At 48.3% G+C, this 20,352-nt stretch overlaps 2 protein-coding genes and 1 non-coding gene across 18 annotated transcripts in view; 1 reads left to right on the top strand and 2 right to left on the bottom strand.

The window, feature by feature from the left end:
- Kansl1 (KAT8 regulatory NSL complex subunit 1) overlaps positions 1-6,682 on the top strand; it is a 117,918-nt gene extending 111,236 nt beyond the window's left edge. For all 5 annotated transcript variants that reach the window (XM_026777170.1, XM_005369404.3, XM_013354571.2 and 2 more), the window contains 5 exons: positions 2,027-2,148; positions 3,202-3,259; positions 3,667-3,779; positions 4,496-4,748; positions 5,002-6,682. In XM_026777170.1, the coding sequence (XP_026632971.1) occupies positions 2,027-2,148; positions 3,202-3,259; positions 3,667-3,779; positions 4,496-4,748; positions 5,002-5,229 (774 nt within the window). In that variant the 3' untranslated portion in view covers positions 5,230-6,682. The remainder of the gene's footprint in view (positions 1-2,026; positions 2,149-3,201; positions 3,260-3,666; positions 3,780-4,495; positions 4,749-5,001) is intronic.
- Positions 6,683-7,873: 1,191 nt separating this feature from the next.
- Mapt (microtubule associated protein tau) overlaps positions 7,874-20,352 on the bottom strand; it is a 101,787-nt gene continuing 89,308 nt past the window's right edge. For all 12 annotated transcript variants that reach the window (XM_013354566.2, XM_026777193.1, XM_026777195.1 and 9 more), the window contains 3 exons: positions 17,282-17,363; positions 15,999-16,111; positions 7,874-11,721 (listed from right to left, as the gene is read on the bottom strand). In XM_013354566.2, the coding sequence (XP_013210020.1) occupies positions 11,506-11,721; positions 15,999-16,111; positions 17,282-17,363 (411 nt within the window). In that variant the 3' untranslated portion in view covers positions 7,874-11,505. The remainder of the gene's footprint in view (positions 11,722-15,998; positions 16,112-17,281; positions 17,364-20,352) is intronic.
- On the bottom strand, positions 12,359-12,465 carry LOC113455483. Its single transcript, XR_003376584.1, has one exon. It is a non-coding gene; the product is annotated as a U6 spliceosomal RNA (small nuclear RNA).

Here is a 20,352-nt window from a genome sequence, read left to right as displayed (position 1 = left end):
TTTTTTTTTTTTTTTTTTTTTTTTTTTTGAGACAGGGTCTCTGTAGCTATGGTGCCTTTCCTGGAACTAGCTCTTATAAACCAGGCTGACCTCGAACTCACAGGGATCCGCCTGCCTTTGCCTCCCGAGTGCTGGGATTAAAGGTATATGCTGCCACCACCCGGCTTCTTACAGTGTCTTAAAATGATGGAATTATCTTACCTTCCAAGGAGATGGATATAATAGTTGGTTGGAGCTAGTAGCTTATCTTTCTTACTATTCCCTTGTGGACTGACCACACTTGGTGGTTTGAGTGTGAATGCAGGCTCTTGGGTGTTTCCAGCTGTGTTGTTGCCATGACAACATGTTTGTCATCCCACTGTTTCCCTATGGCCTCTCACAGTTAACAGGCTGTTTCAGGATAAGGTATTTGCTCTCCGGGCAGAAGCAGCTAATAGAGGCTTTTTTTTTTTTTTTTCTGTCTAAAAGATTTGATCTTTTGGCTCTTTGCTTTATTTATTCTGTCTGGACTCTTTTAAGACAGGGTCACTCTATGTTGCTCGAACTCTTCTAGAACTTGCTGTGTAGACCAGGCTAAGCTTGAACTCAGAAATCTGCCTACATGTGCCACCCAAGTATTGGGATTAAAGATGTGCAGCACCATACCTGGCTTTATTCATTCTTAGTGTCCTGTCTACCATAGATGTCATATTCTCCTTTTGTTACTGAACCCTTGAAAGTCTTATTTCCCCAAAGATTTGATGTTCCCACTTACTGTGAACACATTTCCTTTGTGTGGGGAGGGGATGGAAGCTATAGACAGGTTCCTTCTTTTCAGTTTCCTTCCATTCCTCTCTCCCCCAACATAATAGAAAGATCCGGGTGGTGGTGGCACACACCTTTAATCCCAGAGGCGGGCGGATCTCTGTGAGTTCAAGTCCAGCCTGGTCTACAAGAGCTAGTTCCAGGATAGGCTCCAAAGCTAAAGAGAAACCCTGTTTCAAAAAACCAAAAAAAAAAAAAAAATAGAAAAAAGAAAGAAAGGAAGATAGATGAGAGTTATGTAAGGGCTGAGAAAGTGGTTGGTACAGACTTAGCTAAAGAGTTGAGATCCTCAAGAGGAAAGGGTTTTCATGGCAACTTAAGGTAAAATAGTTTGTTAAGGTGGACTTGCCTTTTGAGCCTCTTTTCTGATGAGAGAAATCAATGCATTTAATCTAACCAGTCACCACTGAGTGGAAACATTATGTTTAAGAGCCAGAGTTGTTGACAAAGGAGAAAGGGTAAAACAGATTTTTAGATTAATTTGTGTGTGTGTGTGTGTGTGTGTGTGTGTGTGTGTGTGTGTGTGTGTGTGTTTTGCCTGCATATATATTTGTACTGCTACATGTGGCTGCAAAGGTCAGAAAAGGGTGTCATTTCCCTAATTTGGGGTTACAGACAGTTGTGAGCCACCATGTTGGTACTAGAAACTAAACCCTAGTCCTATCCAAGAACAAGTAGTGCTCTTAATGACAGCCCTCTCTAGCTCTGGAACAGGGGTTTTAGGATTTTAAAAGAAGAGTGTTAGAGCCGGGCGGTGGTGGTGCACGCCTTTAATCCCAGCACTCGGGAGGCAGAGGCAGGTGGATCTCTGTGAGTTCGAGACCAGCCTGGTCTACAGAGCTAGTTCCAGAACAGGCTCCAAAGACACAGAGAAACCCTGTCTTGAAAAACCAAAAAAAAAAAAAAAAAAGAAAGAAAGAAAAAAGAAGAAGAAGAGTGTTAGGAGAATGAAGGAATAGGAACCCAAATTGGCTCTAGGACACCCACCTGTAAAATCTAGCAATTTAAGAGGGAGCCTTGTAAAATGGGATTTACTCCTTGAGGCCAACACCTGCTACCCCTGCCCCCAAAAACTCTGCTGCCAGGGATAATCTGTTTAGATACTGTGGTGACCACTGCTACCCCAGGACCTGTGTTGTGTGCATGATCATCCTGTCATATGACTGATGGTTTTAAATTTTTAAATTGTACCTCTCTTGAAATTTAAACTTTTGTCTTACAGCAGCCAGTGAGGAGAAGAAGGGGAGAAAGCTCATTCGATATCAATAACATTGTTATCCCGATGTCTGTTGCTGCAACAACTCGTGTTGAGAAACTACAATACAAAGAAATCCTTACTCCAAGGTAGAAGTCTTATTTAATCAGCTCCTCTCCCTCTCTTCCTGTTGTCCTGTATCTACTTTTTCTCTTCTGACCAAGCAGTCTTTATCCCTAAATTTTTTTTTTTTGAAAGAGGAGTCTGGGTTCAGGCATGAATCCACACTCATAATCCCAGCTCCTCCGAGTGCATAGTGGGTTTTCAAAAAAACAATAAAATGGGGGTGAACAGACATGGTAGCTCATGCCTGTAATCTGTGACCTTGGGAGGCTGAGGCTAGATGGTCATTGCCAGGTTCAAGGCTAGCCTGTGCTACAGGCGTGGATTGTTCATATCAGTAGTCTTAGCAATTGGGAGACTGAGGTGGGTGGATTGCAGTGGGTTTGCGGCCAGCTTGGACTACATAGTGAGACTGCTGTTTCAAAAAGCAAGAGCAAATAAGAGGGTGGGAGAGTTAGTGGAGCAGGGCAGGTGGGTGCTTGATAGGAGTGAAGTTATAGCTTCTCTTATTCCTTTGTATGAATCCACCTACTCAAGGTCACAACCTGGCAGGCCACTCAGACTGTGTTTTAAAATACTAAACGTGTTGTCCCAATATCAAATCAGACTTCTTATAAATCTTTATTTCCAGCCCCTATAAGATTGACTGATATGTCCTATATGATACCAATCAATTGATATTATATAGTGTTTATTTAAGCAGTTAAAGTTTTACTTGAGTTTGACAGTCTTACCAGCCTCAACTTGATGCTTCTGTTTCTGGCCTTTGTGGGTATTTGCGTGTGAGGCTTCATTTAGAGATTGGAGAGTTATTATTTTTTTAAAATATTTATTTATTTATTATGCATATAATATTCTGTCTGTGTGCATGTCTGCAGGCCAGAAGAGGGCACCAGACCTCTTTATAGATGGTTGTGAGCCACCATGTGGTTGCTGGGAATTGAACTCAGGACCTTTGGAAGAACAGGCAATGCTCTTAACCACTGAGCCATCTCTCCAGCCCCCGAGATTGGAGAGTTATAACCTACAGTCCCATAATTTTCTTTCTTTTCTTTTTTTCAAATTCCTGTGTTTTTCAGCTGGCGAGAGGTTGATCTTCAGTCTCTGAAGGGGAGTCCTGATGAAGAGAATGAGGAGGTAATGCAATAGTTATGCTGTCTTAGAGGAACACACACACACACCAGTCATGGGTGCATGCACTCAAAATGCCTTAAGATATAGGGATGTCGCTGGACAGTGGTGGCGCAGGCCTTTAATCCCAGCCCTCGGGAGGCAGAAGTAGGTGAATCCCTGTGAATTCAAGGCCAGCCTGGTCCACAAGTGCTAGTTCCAGGACAGCTAGGACTATTACACAGGGAAACCATCTTGAAAAGCAAAAAGGAAAAAAAAAAAAAGATACAAGGTGTCAAATTCGAGCTGATTGTCTTCTCTCTCTCTAACTAGAAGCATCTACATTCGGGAGAGGGTTGTTCTAGATTTATTCTGTCAATTTCATAACCTTAGCTTCCTGGGAAAAAGAGATTAATGAAACTGCTCTGTTGCAGATTGAGGACCTTTCTGATGCAGCGTTTGCTGCCCTCCATGCCAAATGTGAGGAGATGGAGAGGGCAAGGTGGCTGTGGACCACAAGTGTGCCACCCCAGCGTCGGGGCAGCAGGTAATGGGCAGGCACAGGTTCCCAGAATCTGTTGAAGGAGGGAGGATGGTAGCCAAAGAAAGTATGATTACAGGCCTATTGGTTTCCTGATGATTTAGCCGGAGGAATTTAGAAGGCCTCACAAGATGATCCTCTTTTTGATGAGGACAGGTTTTGTAATCTTATCTTTAAATGACTCAATGGGTTCAAAGTGCTCACCCTCTAAGTTTGACTACTGAAATCCACAGTAGAAGAAACTCAGCTAGAAGGTGTCCTTCTACTCCATGCCTTATGCTGCAACATGGTGCTCATGCTCATTAATACCTCTCCCCACACACACACACACACACACTAAACTAAACTAAAAAGACGGTGGCAGGAGTCCACCTATCTTTCTTTGACTTGTTTTCAAAACCTCAACTAGTCCCTATTGTGAATTCACTAGTCAGGACTTTCTCTTAGACTCATGGTTACTCAATGCTTAGTTGTCTTTTTTTTTTTTTTTTTTTTTTTTTTTTTATGTTTTTATGCCTACATATGTGAGTAAAAGTGGAAGCAAATGGAATTAATGAATCTTAGAACATCATTACTGTCAGTTCGAATTTTAACTGCTTTGGAGTAGATGCTTTTTTTTTCTCCCATAACTCCTCCTCTCACTACCCCTGCCCCCCAGAAAGAAACAGAAGAAATGCCTATTACCTAGGTACTCACTCACTTGTCTATTCCTTGATTCATAGGTCTTACAGGTCATCAGACGGCCGGACCACCCCACAGTTGGGCAGTGCCAACCCTTCCACCCCACAGCCTGCCTCTCCTGATGTCAGTAGTAGCCACTCTCTGTCAGAGTTCTCCCACGGTCAATCTCCTAGAAGTCCCATTAGCCCAGAACTGCTCTCAGCCCCCCTCACCCCTGTGGCTCGGGACAGTCTGCGACACTTGGCCAATGAAGACACCCGTTGCTCCACACCAGAGCTGGGGCTAGATGAACAGGTGAGGGGTATCTCCATTAAATGGCGGGAGGGTATGTGAGGAGGCAGCATATACTGAAGATAGAGCTTTCCTCTCCCTTGTTTTGAAGTACACTAGAAATGTGCTGGGTTACCCACCTTAGGGGAGGGGTCTTCTTAAACTTCTCCCAATAGTAGTAGACAGTCTGGTTATCAACGCTGGGCCACAAGTGTGAAGGCCCAGGAAATGAGCTGAAACTAGGTCGTCATCACCAGAATATCTTGTCTGTCTACAGTCTGTCCAACCATGGGAGCGGCGGACCTTCCCTCTGGCTTACAGTCCCCAGGCAGAATGTGAGGAGCAGTTGGATGCACAGGACCTGGCAGCACGCTGTACTCGCCGCACCTCAGGCAGCAAGACTGGTCGGGAGACAGAGGTGGCACCCACCTCACCTCCTGTTGTCTCCCTCAAGAGTCGGCATCTGACAGCAGCAGTCACAGCTCAACGCCCAACTCACAGATGAGCAGGAAATGAGACTGTATAGACTCTCTACTATTGGCATTAAAGCTTCAGAAATCTCTGCGTTTGATATTCAAACATCATATGCTGGAATTTTCACAGTTTTCAGTGAATTTAAGGAATTTAGATCCTCCTTTGGTTGGTTTGGTTTTGTTGTTTCTGTTTCCTTGTTTTGTTTTCATGTCACACCTGAGCACTTCCTCCAGTTGGCAGACAAGTTCAGGAAGAAACCCTGCTGGCCTGGTCCTGCACATCCTCTGCACTGTTGGATCACTGGACTTCCCAATGTTAGATGATCACCCTCTCCCTTGCACCTGTGGGGTAGGGTGGACCAGCCAGGTGGCAGTGGGTAGAAAGCTCCAAGTCAGCACAGTCTCCTTAGGTTAGGATGGGATAGAATAAAAGCAATCTGGGCTCTTACCCCTTCCCTCCAGTCTGTGGCTTGACTTGGCTCTAGCTGGGCTCCCTCCTTGGTGGTCTTGTGCTGGCGCTCTCTTCCAGGTCTTCTCACTGAGCTCTGAGCCAGCAGTACAACTAGCTTCTCCTTGTCGCCTGGACCTTGAAGACCTATTTCCAGTTTCATCTGCATTCGGTCATCTGTCGGCTCCTTGGCTGCAGTACTCTGCTGCAGCTGCTCAGGTCACCCTGTTCTGCCCTTTCCCATCTTTTCTCTCCTGTTCATGCACACAGACACATTAGTCCTTCCACTCAGAACATCTATGAAGATAGGGTTTGGACTGCTTAACCCATTTCCACACCCCTAAAAGGAAGTCTGGAGTACACAGCATCACTTCTGTATCATGTTTTCACTCGGTAGTAGTCACATGCCCTGTTTCTTTCACGTCCCTGTCAGTCACTTAGACTCCCTCATCTCTGCTCCCCTTGCCTGTGGAACACTGTCTGGTCCTAGCTGTGGTTTCCATTGTTCCCCACCAACCTCCCGTTAGCCTTGTGCCTGTCTTATGTATAATCACATCACCAAAAAAAGGGGAGGGAGAAAGGAATTTTCTTTTTCTGCCATTTTATAATTATACAAAAATAGTAGGCAGACTGCTTAATGGTTGGGGTTTTTTCACAATTTTCAACATTAGTGATTTTTTTTTGTTTGCAAGTTAAAAGGTTTGTCATTGTTTCTTTAAACAACAATAATGCACCATATCCCTATGCATAAAGTGCTTCTTCTATTTATAAGGTTGAAAATTCTGAATAACCCTTTTAGCATTGTAAAAAAAACAAAAAAAAGACAAAAATTTAAAAAAACTTGTATTTTGTAAATATTTTCTTTTCCTGCTTTGAGCTGTGTAATGGCAGCAAACATGTAGCTGTCTTTGTTCTATAGAAATGCTTTTCTTCAGAGAAGCTGATCTTTGTTAATGTCTTGATTCTGTTCGCAAAGCACAGACTAGTGCTTAAAAAAAAAGGAAGGAAAATGAAAAAAATAATAAAAAAAAGATACAGAAAGTCATGTGTCATGCTTTTCTTGATATACTATTCTCTGTGTGCCTGGCAATGGTGGCAGCCCAAGCATTCTTTGGGGTTTGGAGATTTGCTGGCTAGGTGTTGTGAAGGGTGTTTGATTAAGGTAAGAGATAGTCTGCTCTGAAGTGAAGCAGAATTGATTTATTCCCTCTCATTGTTCCTTTAAGAGGTAAGCAGTATAGAATTTCAAACTTCTCTTTAATGGGGATTTTTACTTGTCACCTTCAGACTTTGAGGGGAGTGATCAATGAAAATGTATGTAATTTGCATGTATCTAAGTTGGTTCTTGCTACCTGGGGTAAATTACTTTGTCTAAGAAGGCTAAGGGCCTTCTCTAAGACTCAGCTGTTCTTCCATTTTTCTGCTTTTGTGTTGCTTCTATATGCATCAGGATATACTAGACTAAAACAGCTGCCTTCAGAGGCCACGCACATCAATGAACTGGGGAAGACAAGTATTTTGAGATTGGAGATCTAAAGACTATCATGACCTTGACATATTACCAAAGAACTCAGGGAGATGGTTCAATGGATGAAGTACACAGTGTGAGATCCTGAATGTGAGCTTAAAGCCAGGCATCTGTAATCCTAGTGTTCCTATGTGAGATGGGAGGCTGAGATCCAAGGATCTTTAGCAGCAAGGAATCAGGTAACAGCACACACATGTGCAGGAGAACAATGTCTCAAGGTGGACAGACTGACACCCAAGGTAGTCCTCTGGTCACATGCTATAGCACTAAATAAATTGGGGCGGAGATTGAGATGTTGCAAGCAAGAAGCTGCTGTATCCCTAGCAGCTCTATAGTAAGATTATAAGGTGTAAGAGAGCAGCAGTACATGGGTATGCATGTAGGATTTACAACATGGGCTTTTGAGTTTACTTTAGCCTAGACCACCCCCACTTAAGTTCCAGGGGTGGGGAATCTCATACACCCCACCCCAAACTTCTTTGCTTCAAATGAACTGGGAACTAGGAACTAATGTAGCCTTGTCTGAGGATAGTTTGCCAAAGGTAATAAACCAAGTCTGTACTCTATATCTCCAGGACCCCAAAACTGCCGCTCCAATGTCTGGTTTTACTTTTCATTTCCTGTTCTGAATTCTCAATGGAAAAGAACTTGTAAATTTGTTTTCTTGTATTTGGAACTCATGAACAGAGATTTTGTTTAATCAGAGTAATAACTTTATTTCCAAATTCACTTATACAGCAACAATCAGTGTAAATCGTTTGTTAAAACACAATACACTACATGGACATTCACAGACAGGAAGCTAAGCTAAAATGATTCCATGTCCCTCCCCCACCCCCTCAAAATCACCAAAGAAATCATAGGACTTGCAAGCACTGGAGATCATGCCCAGCACAGTAACTGCACAGGCTGCAATCCATCAGGAGGGTGAGACTGAGATACTGCCCACAGTAACCCTTCCAGAAGCCAGAGAGAAGTTTGGAGGCTCATAGAACCTCAGATAGTTGGTTACCACCTCTGCCCTGGGCCCCACTTATTTCACTGGAGAACAGACTAAAGGAAGAGGTCTTGGCTACTGCTAGTAGTTGTAGGCTGTGGATCTGAAGCCAGCCCAGAAGTGGTAACTGATGTGCCAGTGACTTAGAGGGAAGGAAGCCAGGGTTTTAAAGAGGCAGGATGGTGGGCTCTGGACACCAAAAGAAGGCAGCAGACAAGAGTAGTTCATAGATTCCTACACAAACCTGGGAGCTACACCTGGCTGGGAAGGCAGGGAACTAGCTGGCTGTCTCTGCCTTGGGAAAGCCTGTCACAAGCCTCCAGGCTAAAGCCATGGCACTTCTCTCTAGCAAGTGGTCATAATCATGAAGGTTACAGATGGCTACACTCCAAGGCTTCCATTTGCCCATGTGAAATATCTTAACATGTTCCTCCTCCCCCCTCCCCCCATAGCACAAAGCAATCTCAAACAGGATACAGTCTTACCATTGTCAATTTAAATGGAACTATTGATAAAGTGAATTAAGAGCTTGGAGGAACCAGGCATATGGTATACCCTATCTAGCCCACCCTAAGTAAGACATCAGCTCTGGACTAGGGAAGCATGGGAAGAAAGGACAGGTGCTGTGCCCCTGGGGGATTGTCCTCACTGAAGTCGCAAGCCAGACTCTCATTGTAAACTGCCTATCAGCCAGCACTGACCTGATAACTCCAAATAATTATTTTGGGGCTGTTCTCCCTACAAGAGATATTTTAGTGTCCCCATTCAAGGACAGGAACTGCAGAATGGACAATGGGAAGTAAGATAAAAACCAGAATAGGTAGCCATGATGAAGGGACAATGCTTCAAGCCACACTTCCCTTTTCTCCATTGGGCCCGTCAGCATCTGAGAGCTTCTCCGTAGGTTGTTCTTTAATGGGAAAGGCTGGCTGCTTCCTTCTACCATCCACAGTGTCTGTCCTTAACTCCTCAACTGTATCCAAGCCAGAAGTGATAAAATTGGGCCTGAGGCTCCTATGCTTCTCCTGAGGCCTCTTCCCTGCAGCTGTAGGAGATGCTCATGCAAGGTCAGTGGGCTGACACCTCGGACACCAAGGGAGTCTCCTACGATGTCCCCTTCCTCAGTGGGGCAGTTCATCCCAAGCCCTGTGGTAAGGCAGCCGAGGCTTTGGAGAGGGCCCAAGGATGTCTTCTGGAGAATCATGGGATTTCTAGGGCCACAGCTCTCGCAGCTGACACTGATGCCCTTGTCTCTTGGGATGCAGTAGTTATCAGCCCATCTTACAGGGCTGCTGTGGGACATGAGGCTGTGATTAGGCAGGACCATCTTCACTCTGCAAAACAGGCCAGCAGGAAGCTCTCCCTGACAGGTGGAGTCTCTCTGGTCCTGTGCTTCAGGCCTGGGCAGCTAAGAGACCTCCAATGTCACAATCCAGTGTCTGTGAGGTCCCAGTTGCAGAGGAAAGCTTTGAAAATATAGGATGTCCTAGCAGTGAAGCACTGCACTGGCCTGGAGCCAAGAAATACCCAGGACCTCCATCCCTGGTGGTGAGCTAGAACCCTTTGACAAATATTACAAGATACATGCGTCCTTTTTTTTTCTTTTTTTCTTTTTTCCTTTCTTTTCACTATCATAGTCACTGGTGAACCCACACAAACAGACAAATCCAACTACAACGCACAGGGTGTAGACGGGGAGGGAAGGGCTGTATCTATGAAGATGTCTGACTGCTCCAGCAGGGCAGGCAGCACCGCTTCCATGGGGATTGGAGGAGAACATTCCCAGGGGGTATGTTCCCCAAGTTGGGGTGTGGAGGGCTGATTATGTGCACGGGGACTTACTGGTGGCTGGACTCTGGGAGGCTAGCAATCACAAGCTGGGGTGGAAGAGAAGGATGAGAGGAACGTGGCCCTGCCCTGGGAGTCTTGTCTGCTCTTACTGGTGCCAACATATTGGCACTTGAATTGCCTCCAGCTCAACACGAGAAGAGGGCCGGGCCTACCTAGGAGGCAACCACTATTTAAAGTTTAAAACAAAAAAAGCAGACAGAAGTGTCCAGGGTCATCTCCAGGCACACTGGTTGGATTTGTGGAACGTAGGACTAGAGACTGAGCTTCAAATCTTTGCCCTCCCTGGACTCCAGCTCTTAGTGTAGAGCAGGTACTACCCACATCTACCCAGGGCCAGGATGGGGGCGGGGAGGCTAAGCACTCAGGACAGTGAGACGGGATGAGAGAACGGCAGTGACTGGCTCTCGGCAGACACGTGGGTGTGATGGACAGGTGGAGGGGCTGCAGTGGCTGTGGGAGGGTGGGAGGCCTGTCCGCCCCTCCTCCATCCCTCACCCTGCAGAAATGCCAGAGGACCAAGCTTGAGAACAGGCGGATGTCCCCAAAGAGGCACAAGTCCTTACGAAGAACTGGTTAGCCTAAAGTCCCGGGTCTGTGAAGTGGCCAAAATCATGGCTGCAATTCCAAACTTCAGAACTCAATAAAGCAGGGTTTTCTGTGAGAGGAGAATGAAGCCCCTCAGCTCAGGACTCCCACGCTGCGGAGAGGGAGGAATAAACCAGTGCCCTGTGATGTCAAGGTCAGCCTTCAGAGAACCAAGCAACAAGATACCACCTTCCAGCCTGGGCTGCCCTACAGAAGGGGCACATACTTCCCAGGGCCTTACCAAACAGGCAGTTGTGCCTTCTAAGGCTGCTGCAGGTGACTGGGGCTACCTGTTCTTCCCAAGCGACTTGGCAGGAGCCTGTCTTCCTTCCCTCTCTCCTCTGACTCCCTGACACCCATCTCTCAGCCTTTGCTGCCTCAGCCCCGCTTCACATCCACACACATTAGCATCGCCTGCCTGCCTATAGCTCCACAAACACACCAAGTTCCTAATCTTTTGTCGCTGCTGCTGTCCCTGATGCCCCTAGGGTGGGGCTGCGGCAATCAGTTGCCCTAGTCCCTTAAAACTCCCCAGAAACAACCTTCAGAGCCTCCTTCACCCTCTAAGACTCAAGGGGGTTGGGGGGGGGGAATCAATAGCAATTGTCCAAGGAAATGTTGGGTTTGGCCATGTTTTTACATGTTTTTCTTAAAAAATATTTTATTACTAGCCCACGAATCAATTTGGAAGATGAAATTTACTCTTATTCCCATCACTGATTTTGAAGTCCCCAGCCAAAGCCGAGCCACAAAAGCAGGTTAGGTGACAAGCCGGTCAGCCGGTCTGTGAGGAGCAGTGGGGAGGGCAGAGGGCGAGGGGCCAGATCATTCTTTTTTTTTTTCTTCCACACTCTCACTCTCTCTTCTCTCCGCGATTATTTGCCGCCCCAGGGGCCTGATCACAAACCCTGCTTGGCCAAAGAAGCGGAAACTTCATCGGCTAGTGTGGCAAGCTGTGGGGAGTCCACCATGTTGATGCTTCCCGTGGAGGACACATTGCTGAGGTGCCGTGGAGATGTGTCCCCAGACACCACAGGCGACTTGTACACGATTTCTGCTCCATGGTCTGTCTTGGCTTTGGCGTTCTCCCGGAAGGTCAGCTTGTGGGTTTCAATCTGCAAGAAGTATAGGGTGAGATGAGTGACAGCCTAGGGAACGCAGACCAGCCCTGACTGACAGACTCTGTGAAGGGAGAAAACATTCTTTTGTTTGTCTGTTTTTATTCATTCATTCATTTACTCATATATGAATATATATAAATTTCTCTGCAGTTTGGGAGCCTGTCCTGGAACTAGTTCTTGTAGACCAGGCTGGCCTCGAACTCACAGAGATCCGCCTGCCTCTGCCTCCTGAGTGCTGGGATTAAAGGCATGCGGCACCACTGCCCGGTTCATTTATTTATTTTATTTTGATGCAGGGTTTCTCTATGTAGTCTTGGCTGTCCTGGAACTGGCTCTGTAGATCAAGCTTACCTGGAACTCTGATCTGCCTGCCTCTGCTTCCTGAGTGATGGGATTAAAGGCATGTACCAGCACACCTGGCTGTTTGTCTAATCTTTCTACATTCATTTGTGTTTCTGTGAATGTGTGTGTGAATGTGTCTCTGTATGTGTGTGTATGTGCATGCATGTGCCCTAGTGCATGTGAGGAGATCAAAGACAACTTGTATGAGTTGGTTCTCTCCTTCTAACATCTGGGTCCTGGGGACCAAACTCAGGGCATCAGACTTGACTGCAAACACCTTTACCCACTGAGCAATCTCACTGGCCTGGCTTTTTTTTTTTTTTTTTTTTTTTAGGGGCCATGCTAATCTTCTCTGTATCGTTCCAATTTTAGTATATGTGCTGCCGAAGCGAGCACTGGCCTGGCTTGTTTTAAGGCAAGATCTTACTATTTAGCCCAGGCTGGCCTGGAACTAGCTATCCTTAGGAATCCCTCTGTCTCTCAGTTTCTGAGATTACAAGTGTGTGCCACCAAGGTTCAGGCTTAATACTTGATTATTCCACAGAGAACTTCCTCATGCCAAGGGCTACTTATTCTATCCCATTACAGCATCTACATCGAAATCTATCTCCTCCCTGACAGAAGTGGAGGAGGTTCCATTTCTCTGCAACTACAAACAATGCCGAATAGGAACAACCTCCAGTGACTTTGCATGCATCATTTTACATGGGTATATTATCCTAAATATGTATGACTATTTACTTATCTTTCTTTTTTTAAGATTTGTTTATTATGTACATAGTGTTCTGCCTGCATGTATGCCTAAGGCCTGAAGAGGGGGCCAGATCTCATTACAGATATTTGTGAGTCACCATGTGGTTGCTGGGAATTGAACTCAGGACCTCTGGAAGAGCAGCTGGTGCTCTTACCCACTGAGCAATCCCGCCATCCCTTGTTTGTTTGTTTAATTGTACTGGGGATGCAACCCGTAGCCTCAGGCATGCTGAACACACCCCTTGCTCTGGACTCTGTGTTTTGCTAGATTGTTGCCAATTTGGGGCTAAAAGCACCAAAGGGGTAGCCACAAGAGAAAAGAAAAGGGCCTGCTGTAGAATCACTGGTACCAGCGGTAATGGCTACACACACTTTATTAAGATTATTAAGGTATTTTCAGGTGGCACCCACTAGCGGGGGTGCTAGAAGTTGTAATGCCAAGAAGCCCTTTTTAAGAAATGATATCACAAGCTTAGGGAGATGGCTCAGTGGATAGGAGTGCTTGCTCTGCTAACACAAAGGCCTGAGTTTGAATCCTCAGCACCCAAGTAAAAAAATCAGGGCAGGTCTGTGCATGTCTATAACTTGTAAACTCAGCATTTGTGGATGGAAACAGTTACATCCCAGAACCTCACTTGTAGCCAGTCTAGCAAAAACAGCAAGCTTCCAGTTCAGTGAGAGACCCTATCCCTGTCTCAAGGCAAAAAGATAGACAGTGAAAGAAAGAGAAAGACACCTAATGTTCTGCTCTGGCCTCTGCATGCATGTACATGGGTGTGCTCACTTGCATACTCATGTACATGCAACACACACACACAGTTGGGGGTGCAGACACACAATGCTATATAGCCAGGAGTCTAAAGGGAAGCAGAAAGCAGTCTGAGGCATGTCTCTACATAAAAGGGGTAGACACAAAATGTCTCAACCTTGTTCTGGATCCCAGACTTTGAGCCATGTGTGCATATATGTATGCTACACATACACGGTATTTCCATACAACTTCCAAGGTCAGAGACCCTAAGTGAAGAGTCCTTCTTGCTTGGAGCTTGAATGTGGACATTGAGAAAAATCAGGCGTTCGTATGCTCTTCTTTTTGGTTAACAGGGATCTTCCATATTATTGTACTTGAGAGAATCTTTTATTAAAACGTGTATATGTAGGGCTGGAGAGATGGCTCAGAGGTTAAGAACATTGCCTCCTCTTCCAAAGGTCCTGAGTTCAATTCCCAGCAACCACATGGTGGCTCACAACCATCTATGGAGGGGTCTGGTGGCTCACAACCATCTATGGAGGGGTCTGGTGCCCTCTTCTGGCCTGCAGGCATACACACAGACAGAATATTGTATACATAATAAATAAATAAATATTTTTTAAAAAGTGTGTATGTAAACACACACGCGCGCGCGCGCGTGTGTGTGTGTGTGTGTGTGTGTGTGTGTGTGTGTGTGTGTGTTAGAGGGTCGCTCTATTAGCCCCACCTGTCCTGGATCTCAATATATAGACCAGGCTGCCCTCAAATTCAACAGAGATCTGCCTGCCTCTGCCTCCCAAATGCTGAGATTAAAGGTGTTTGATCCACTATGGCCAGCTATTTCTGGTTTTGTGAGATAAGGTCTCAGGTAGCCCAGGCTGGCTCCAATTCTGTGCAGCTCAGGGGTAACCTTGAACTCCTGATCCACCTGTCTCCAGTTCTCCAGTCTTAGGACACAGGGACCTTCTTTTGTTTGGATCTCACCCCACCTCTGGGGTGCCAGTATTTCTCTGAAGGAGAAACAGGCCCGCACACTGAAGCTCTGCCTACATCAGGCCCCCGGGGGAGTCCTGCCTGCCCAGAGCTTCCCCCAGGGCACAGAAGTTCCCAGGTTGGTGGAGAACTTCCCTTACCCAGGGAATCTCCAAGGCCTAGATCTGCTCCAGTCCTTTTGGATCAGACTGAGGTAGATTCAGGCCTATGACTGCCTATGGCCAAGAGGTCCCGTATGGGAATGAAATACAGGAGGTTTTGTATTTAAATTGAGCAATGTGTGGCAGAATTAGCAGAGCTCTGGCCGTTGAGGAGGTTTTCCCACCTTCCCAGAGAAGGGAGCCTGCCCAGTAGCCCTCAGGTATGGCCTCCTTTCTTCAGCTTCTGTCAGCTTCCAAGACTGGAGGATCTCCTGCTCTCGGGCAACAAAGGTCTGTGTCCGCTTTGGGGTCCTAAAGACCAGAGGATCTGCCCTTATAGGCCATCTCGGGGAAGAACCCCTCAGCCTGCTGGCTGTGTGTATGCCGGCCAGGCGCTTCAGCAGTTCAGGTGCCTCATGGTCACCAGGGGCTTTACATAAGCAGTGGATGCAGGCATGCAGCTGCAGAGGAAAGCAAGGAGCTGTGGGGACTTGCCAGGCAGGGGACTCCCAGGGGCCACCCAACATGGCCAAGTAGAAAGACAACTGAGCCACCTTGGGTAAGTACCCTTTCTCGTGCTGGGCTAGGTCTGATTCCAGAAAATTCCCTCTGTTCAGTTATTTCCCGGGAGGACCCTGCCAAGGAGACTATCTGCACGATACTGGACCAGGCAAGTGTGGAGGTGGTTTGTACCAAAGAGGAGAAGCCAGGGCGGCCCAACATTCATCACACCCTGTGCGGGGGCAAGAGGAGCTTGCTCGGAGCCACACACACCTTTGTGTGCCCTTACCCCACACATACGCATGTCTACTAGGTACCCAGTCCTCAGCCCTGAGACAAGACACAGCAGCCTCAGTGGCAGCAGTGGGAGCACTTCTCTTCAGAACCGCAGACTTTGTCCTTTGTCTGTCTGGTGAGAATCTCAGGTAGTGCAGGCTGGCCTGAAACCTACAATGCAGCCAAGGGTGATCTTGAACCCTTGACCCTCCTGCCTCCACCCAGGATTACAGTTTATGCCCAGTCTATGCAGTGCTGGGACAGAACCCAGGCTCTGTGCGTGCTAGGCAAGCGCTCTACCAGCTGAGGCTCATCCTCAGTATCGCTAGTTGGCGCTAGCTTTCCTGGCAACCAGCAGAAAAGATCTGTCTTTGGTCTCATGCCGTGTTTCTTGGTACACTGAGCTCAGGGTGAGAACCCATCGCTAGACAGTCCATATGGGGCCTTCTAGGACCAGCCTAGCCCACTCCACTACCCCCCCTCCCCATGTGACCTCCCCATTTGTCCCCCCTTACCTTCTTATTCCCTCCTCCAGGGACGTGGGTGATATTATCCAAGGAACCAATCTTAGACTGCACTCTGTCCTTGAAATCCAGCTTCTCAGATTTTACTTCCACCTGGCCCCCTCCTGGAACACAACCCACACAAGAGCCTCTTGTCATCATCTGTGGTCTGGGGGACTTAGCATATATTAAATGAGGTCACGGCCTGCAGAGCAAAGTGCCCGGGGCTGCTGGAGGCTTGATAGCAATTAGGTTAGTTGTCACCATCCTGGCAGGGTACATTCATTGATGTGCCCATTCTGACTCCTGCAGAGGCTGGGCCAGGGATCACAAGCACAGCCCCCCCTCTGGGAGTTGTCGGGGCTCTGCTTTATCTGGAAGGAGGCTTGGCCACAAGGGAGCCCTTGTAAGGACTTCCAAATCACCTGCCTCTTCTCTAATTGAGATGTACATCGGGTATTTACTCCACAAAATCTTTCTCCTGAGATCCTTCAAAGGTACAGGAAGCTTGGCCAGGAGAAGGCAAGCTGAACTCTAGACTTCCAGCAATGGAGATTTTTCTTTTTTTTTTTTTGGCTTTTTCGAGACAGGGTTTCTCTGTGGCTTTGGAGCCTGTCCTGGAACTCGCTCTGTAGACCAGGCTGGTCTCGAACTCACAGAGATCCGCCTGCCTCTGCCTCCCGAGTGCTGGGATTAAAGGCGTGCGCCACCACCGCCCGGCGCAATGGAGATTTTTCATTTGAGCATCCTGAAGCCACAGCCCCTCAAGACCTTGGAATCACATTGCATGTCAAATGCACAATGAGGAGAGAGCCTAACACCGTCTGCCTCTTTGACTTGGGTCACCACACCAGGGTGTAGCAGGAGGGGAGGTGACTTGTACTACTATCCTGGGAAGGGTGCTTTGTTTAAACAAAGTCACAGCGAAGGTAGGACAACAGCCCAGAAAGGTCTTATGTCATAGCTGTTGAAGTGACCCCCGTGCTGGCTGGGACAAAGCTGAGATGTCCACAGAGCTGGCCTTCGGGGGTCCAATCGGTCCCACGGCTGGTCCTGTTTTACAGGCTTTTCTGGAGAGCCACACGATGGAATCTGGAACCAGTTCTCCCTCTCCCTCCACCCCTTGTCTAGGCTGGAAAAGCCCTGCTCAGGAGCTGGCAGGGACAGTCACACCTCCCGGGTCACACAGCACCTTCACATTTAATGTTTACTGCCCAGGTTGCCGTATTCCAGGAGGCACCTGCCGGCCTAGCCAGCACCTTCCCATCCCACAGCCTGCCTTCCTCAAGGGCTACCTGGTTTATGATGGATGTTGCCTAAGGAGCCGCACTTGGAGGTCACCTTGCTCAGGTCCACTGGCTTGTAGACAATTTGTACCTGCAGGTCAGAAAGGGCGGGAACGAGACAGAGAATAAAGGGGGTTATGTTACTAGGGGGGTAACACAAAGCAAATTCCAATGGACCACTTGCCAGTGGCTTCCACCAGCTTCTGATAGACCCCACTCAGGGAGGATAATATGCTCCCCAAATCCAGACAATCCCCACACCCCCAGAAAACTGGGTCCTCACAAAGTGACTATGGGACCATCTTCAATTCCAGAAACCCAAAGAAACTCTCAAGGAAAAACAGGGACGCCTGGTCCTTGATCACACTATTTAGCAGATATTTAAATACATAAACACAAATCTTTTCACTGAGGAAAGACCAATCACACACAGTGGAGGAAGTGGCCTGCAGCCTCCAGGTGATCTCCTCAGAAGGGACTCAGAGAGGAGAGGTGGCAAGAAGGAGTGACCATCCAGGAAACTCCCACAGCCCTGGACCATCGGGTGGCATACAGGACCCAGGACAGCGCTATGACTCAGGTAAGAGCCATGTGGTGTCCCCTGGACACTTCATCCTCCCTCTACTGGAAAAAGCAAAGCGACACTAACAGGGAGGGCAGGCACACAGCAGAAATCACAGGCTTAGTGGCTCAGCAAGCGTGAGTGAGCAGACAGGACACACAGGGAGACCTGCCAGCCCGAGGATCCTTCGTGTGGCACAGCAGAAAGGCCTGCTCTGGGGAATGACAGTTGCGTCCTGAGAGAACACCCTGAAGGAGGCCACCCAGGTAGATGGGGCTCCTGGAAGCCAGTCTCTCAGAACTGCGGCTTGCAGCTTAGAGAGCTGGTCACTAACCGCCACCTTCCAAATGGGTCTCCTATATAGGCCACCAGTGGGGTCATTCCAGTGAGGGAGAGGGTCATCTCCTGTCCATGTGAGAGTTGGCAAAGCAAGGTTCTATAGATGGCTAAACGGACAGACCCCTCTCATTTTCATGGAGAGCTGTGCTGATTGTATGCTGTGTTGTGTGTGTGTGGGGGGGGTGCGCGCGCGTGTGTGTGCATGCGTGTGTGTGTGTGCATGCGTGTGTGTGCAATGTGGTTTTTTTTTCTGCTAATGGACTTGATGGAAGAGGCGGCTGTGTCCTCACCCGTCAGTGTGCTGGGGTGTCACCCTGCCCCTGTGAAAGTGGACGAAGAGCAGATGGTCCCGAAGACTTTCTGCAGACAGATCCAGGGTCTAGTGGGAGTTCTGGGGCAGGTGATGATGGGAGAGCAAAGGGGTTGGCTCCCCCAACAGGAGAACTTGCGCTCTGCAACCCATGGGAGCCTGAGATCTCCAAGAGGAGACAGGAATGCTAGAGGGACCAGAGCCTCACTCTTCCAGGCCCAGGTAGAGTCTCGAGTCAGTGGCAGGGTGTGGCAGGGTAAGAGCTGTTGGAAGCCTGGAATGACCAGAGGAGGAAGGAATGTACGGGGGCGTGGGGAAGCAGCCCTAGACTGGAGGCCACAGCCCAGCCAGGAGGCACAGATGGAGGAGCAGCAAGTCCCTCTACCCTAGCAAGAGCCAGCAACAAGCCAGATGTGCAGTCTAGGCCAGGGATCCTGCAACCCAAAATGCCAGAGGCTATAACCACCAGCTCCTTCCCTCAAGAGAGCTTTCTCTACAGGTCCATCCTGTAGACAACAGTGGCCACAGGCCAAGGACAGTCCTCATGGTCAGCCCATAGTTTATCTTGTGACTCTATATAAGGTCATAGGTCAGTCCACAGGCTGACACACTGCTGCACACATTAGGAAACTTCCCTGACATCCTGGGCACTGGAGCCTCATCAGGCAACCAGCATGTGACCAGAGCTGCCCTGCGCTGGCTCTTCCCCATTTCCCCTGCAGGGGCATCCGCCCTCTGCAGCCCACTGGAGCCAGAACCTTCAGCCCCAGCAGCAGGCTAGACATGAGCCAAACCAGATGCCCTGTCTTTCCTCCCCAACCACAGCAGGCCTGGGCTGGGAGGTCAACACACCCTACATGACAACATTAAAGGGCCCAGGGACAAAGATAGCAACGGGAGTCATTAGTGACCATCTCTTTCCCCCACCCATCTCTTTCTAGAACAGTTTATTGAATGTACACAGAGAGGGCATCAGGCTGGACAATAACTACAGTGTAGCCAACAGCCGCGCCTCTCCTTCTGAAGCAAAAAACCACAAGTACGGGGTGGGGATGGCAGGAGCACCGTGAGTAACAGAGGAAACAGCAGACACCGTGAGGAAGCGTAAGAAGCAGTAGCCACAAGGCCAGCACTTGCTGCTCTGGGGCCAAAGGTCCGAGAGGCAGAAGGCAGGGCAGGTGCCAGGGCAGGAGGCAGAAGCACATTGCAAGAATAAACCCTGTGGGCCAGGGCACACAGTCACAAGATTGAGCCAGTAGGAACTCTCTCAGAGAGCCAGAGCTCCTCCTGGGACTGACCCAGAGCTGGGGATGAAGGAATTGGCCTGGAGAAGCCCAGGCCAGTTTGCATATCCTGCCCTGTGGACACAGGCTAGCCAGGAGGACACTGGAGTCTCTAAGCCCATCAGGGAAGCCTGAGAACATCTTGCAGGGACTCACTGCCGATAAGCTGGGTGTATAGAGGAAATATTTAAAATCCTAAGCAACTCTTCTCTGGCAAACCGGACTCGGGCAATAGATACCACCCGCACGCTCTCTTAGGCTCTTTGCAGCCAGAGTCCCTGTATTGGAGGGGGGGTGAGGCGGAGTGGGGGCTGGTTTTAAACTTTAACTGAGGCTTAGGAATTGCTTCCCAGATGAGAAATGGAGGGTGACTAGGGTGGCTAGGACCCTCTCTGCCCTTGACATGGGACAGGAAGTCCTTAGCATCTGCTCAGATCATATGGACCGTCCATCCACAGCAGAACTGTTCCAGAGATGAGGCTCCGGAGAGGTGACAGTCCAGGCTTGGGTGCCACAGTCTTCAGCCCATTTCTAGCAGGCTGTGGGGCTTCTAGGGACATGGGCACGGTACTGCGGGGACCCAGCT

The sequence above is a fragment of the Microtus ochrogaster genome, unplaced genomic scaffold (assembly GCF_000317375.1).
Source record: "Microtus ochrogaster isolate Prairie Vole_2 unplaced genomic scaffold, MicOch1.0 UNK48, whole genome shotgun sequence".
Lineage (NCBI taxonomy): Eukaryota > Metazoa > Chordata > Mammalia > Rodentia > Cricetidae > Microtus > Microtus ochrogaster.
This window is presented reverse-complemented; position numbering and strand designations above follow the sequence as displayed.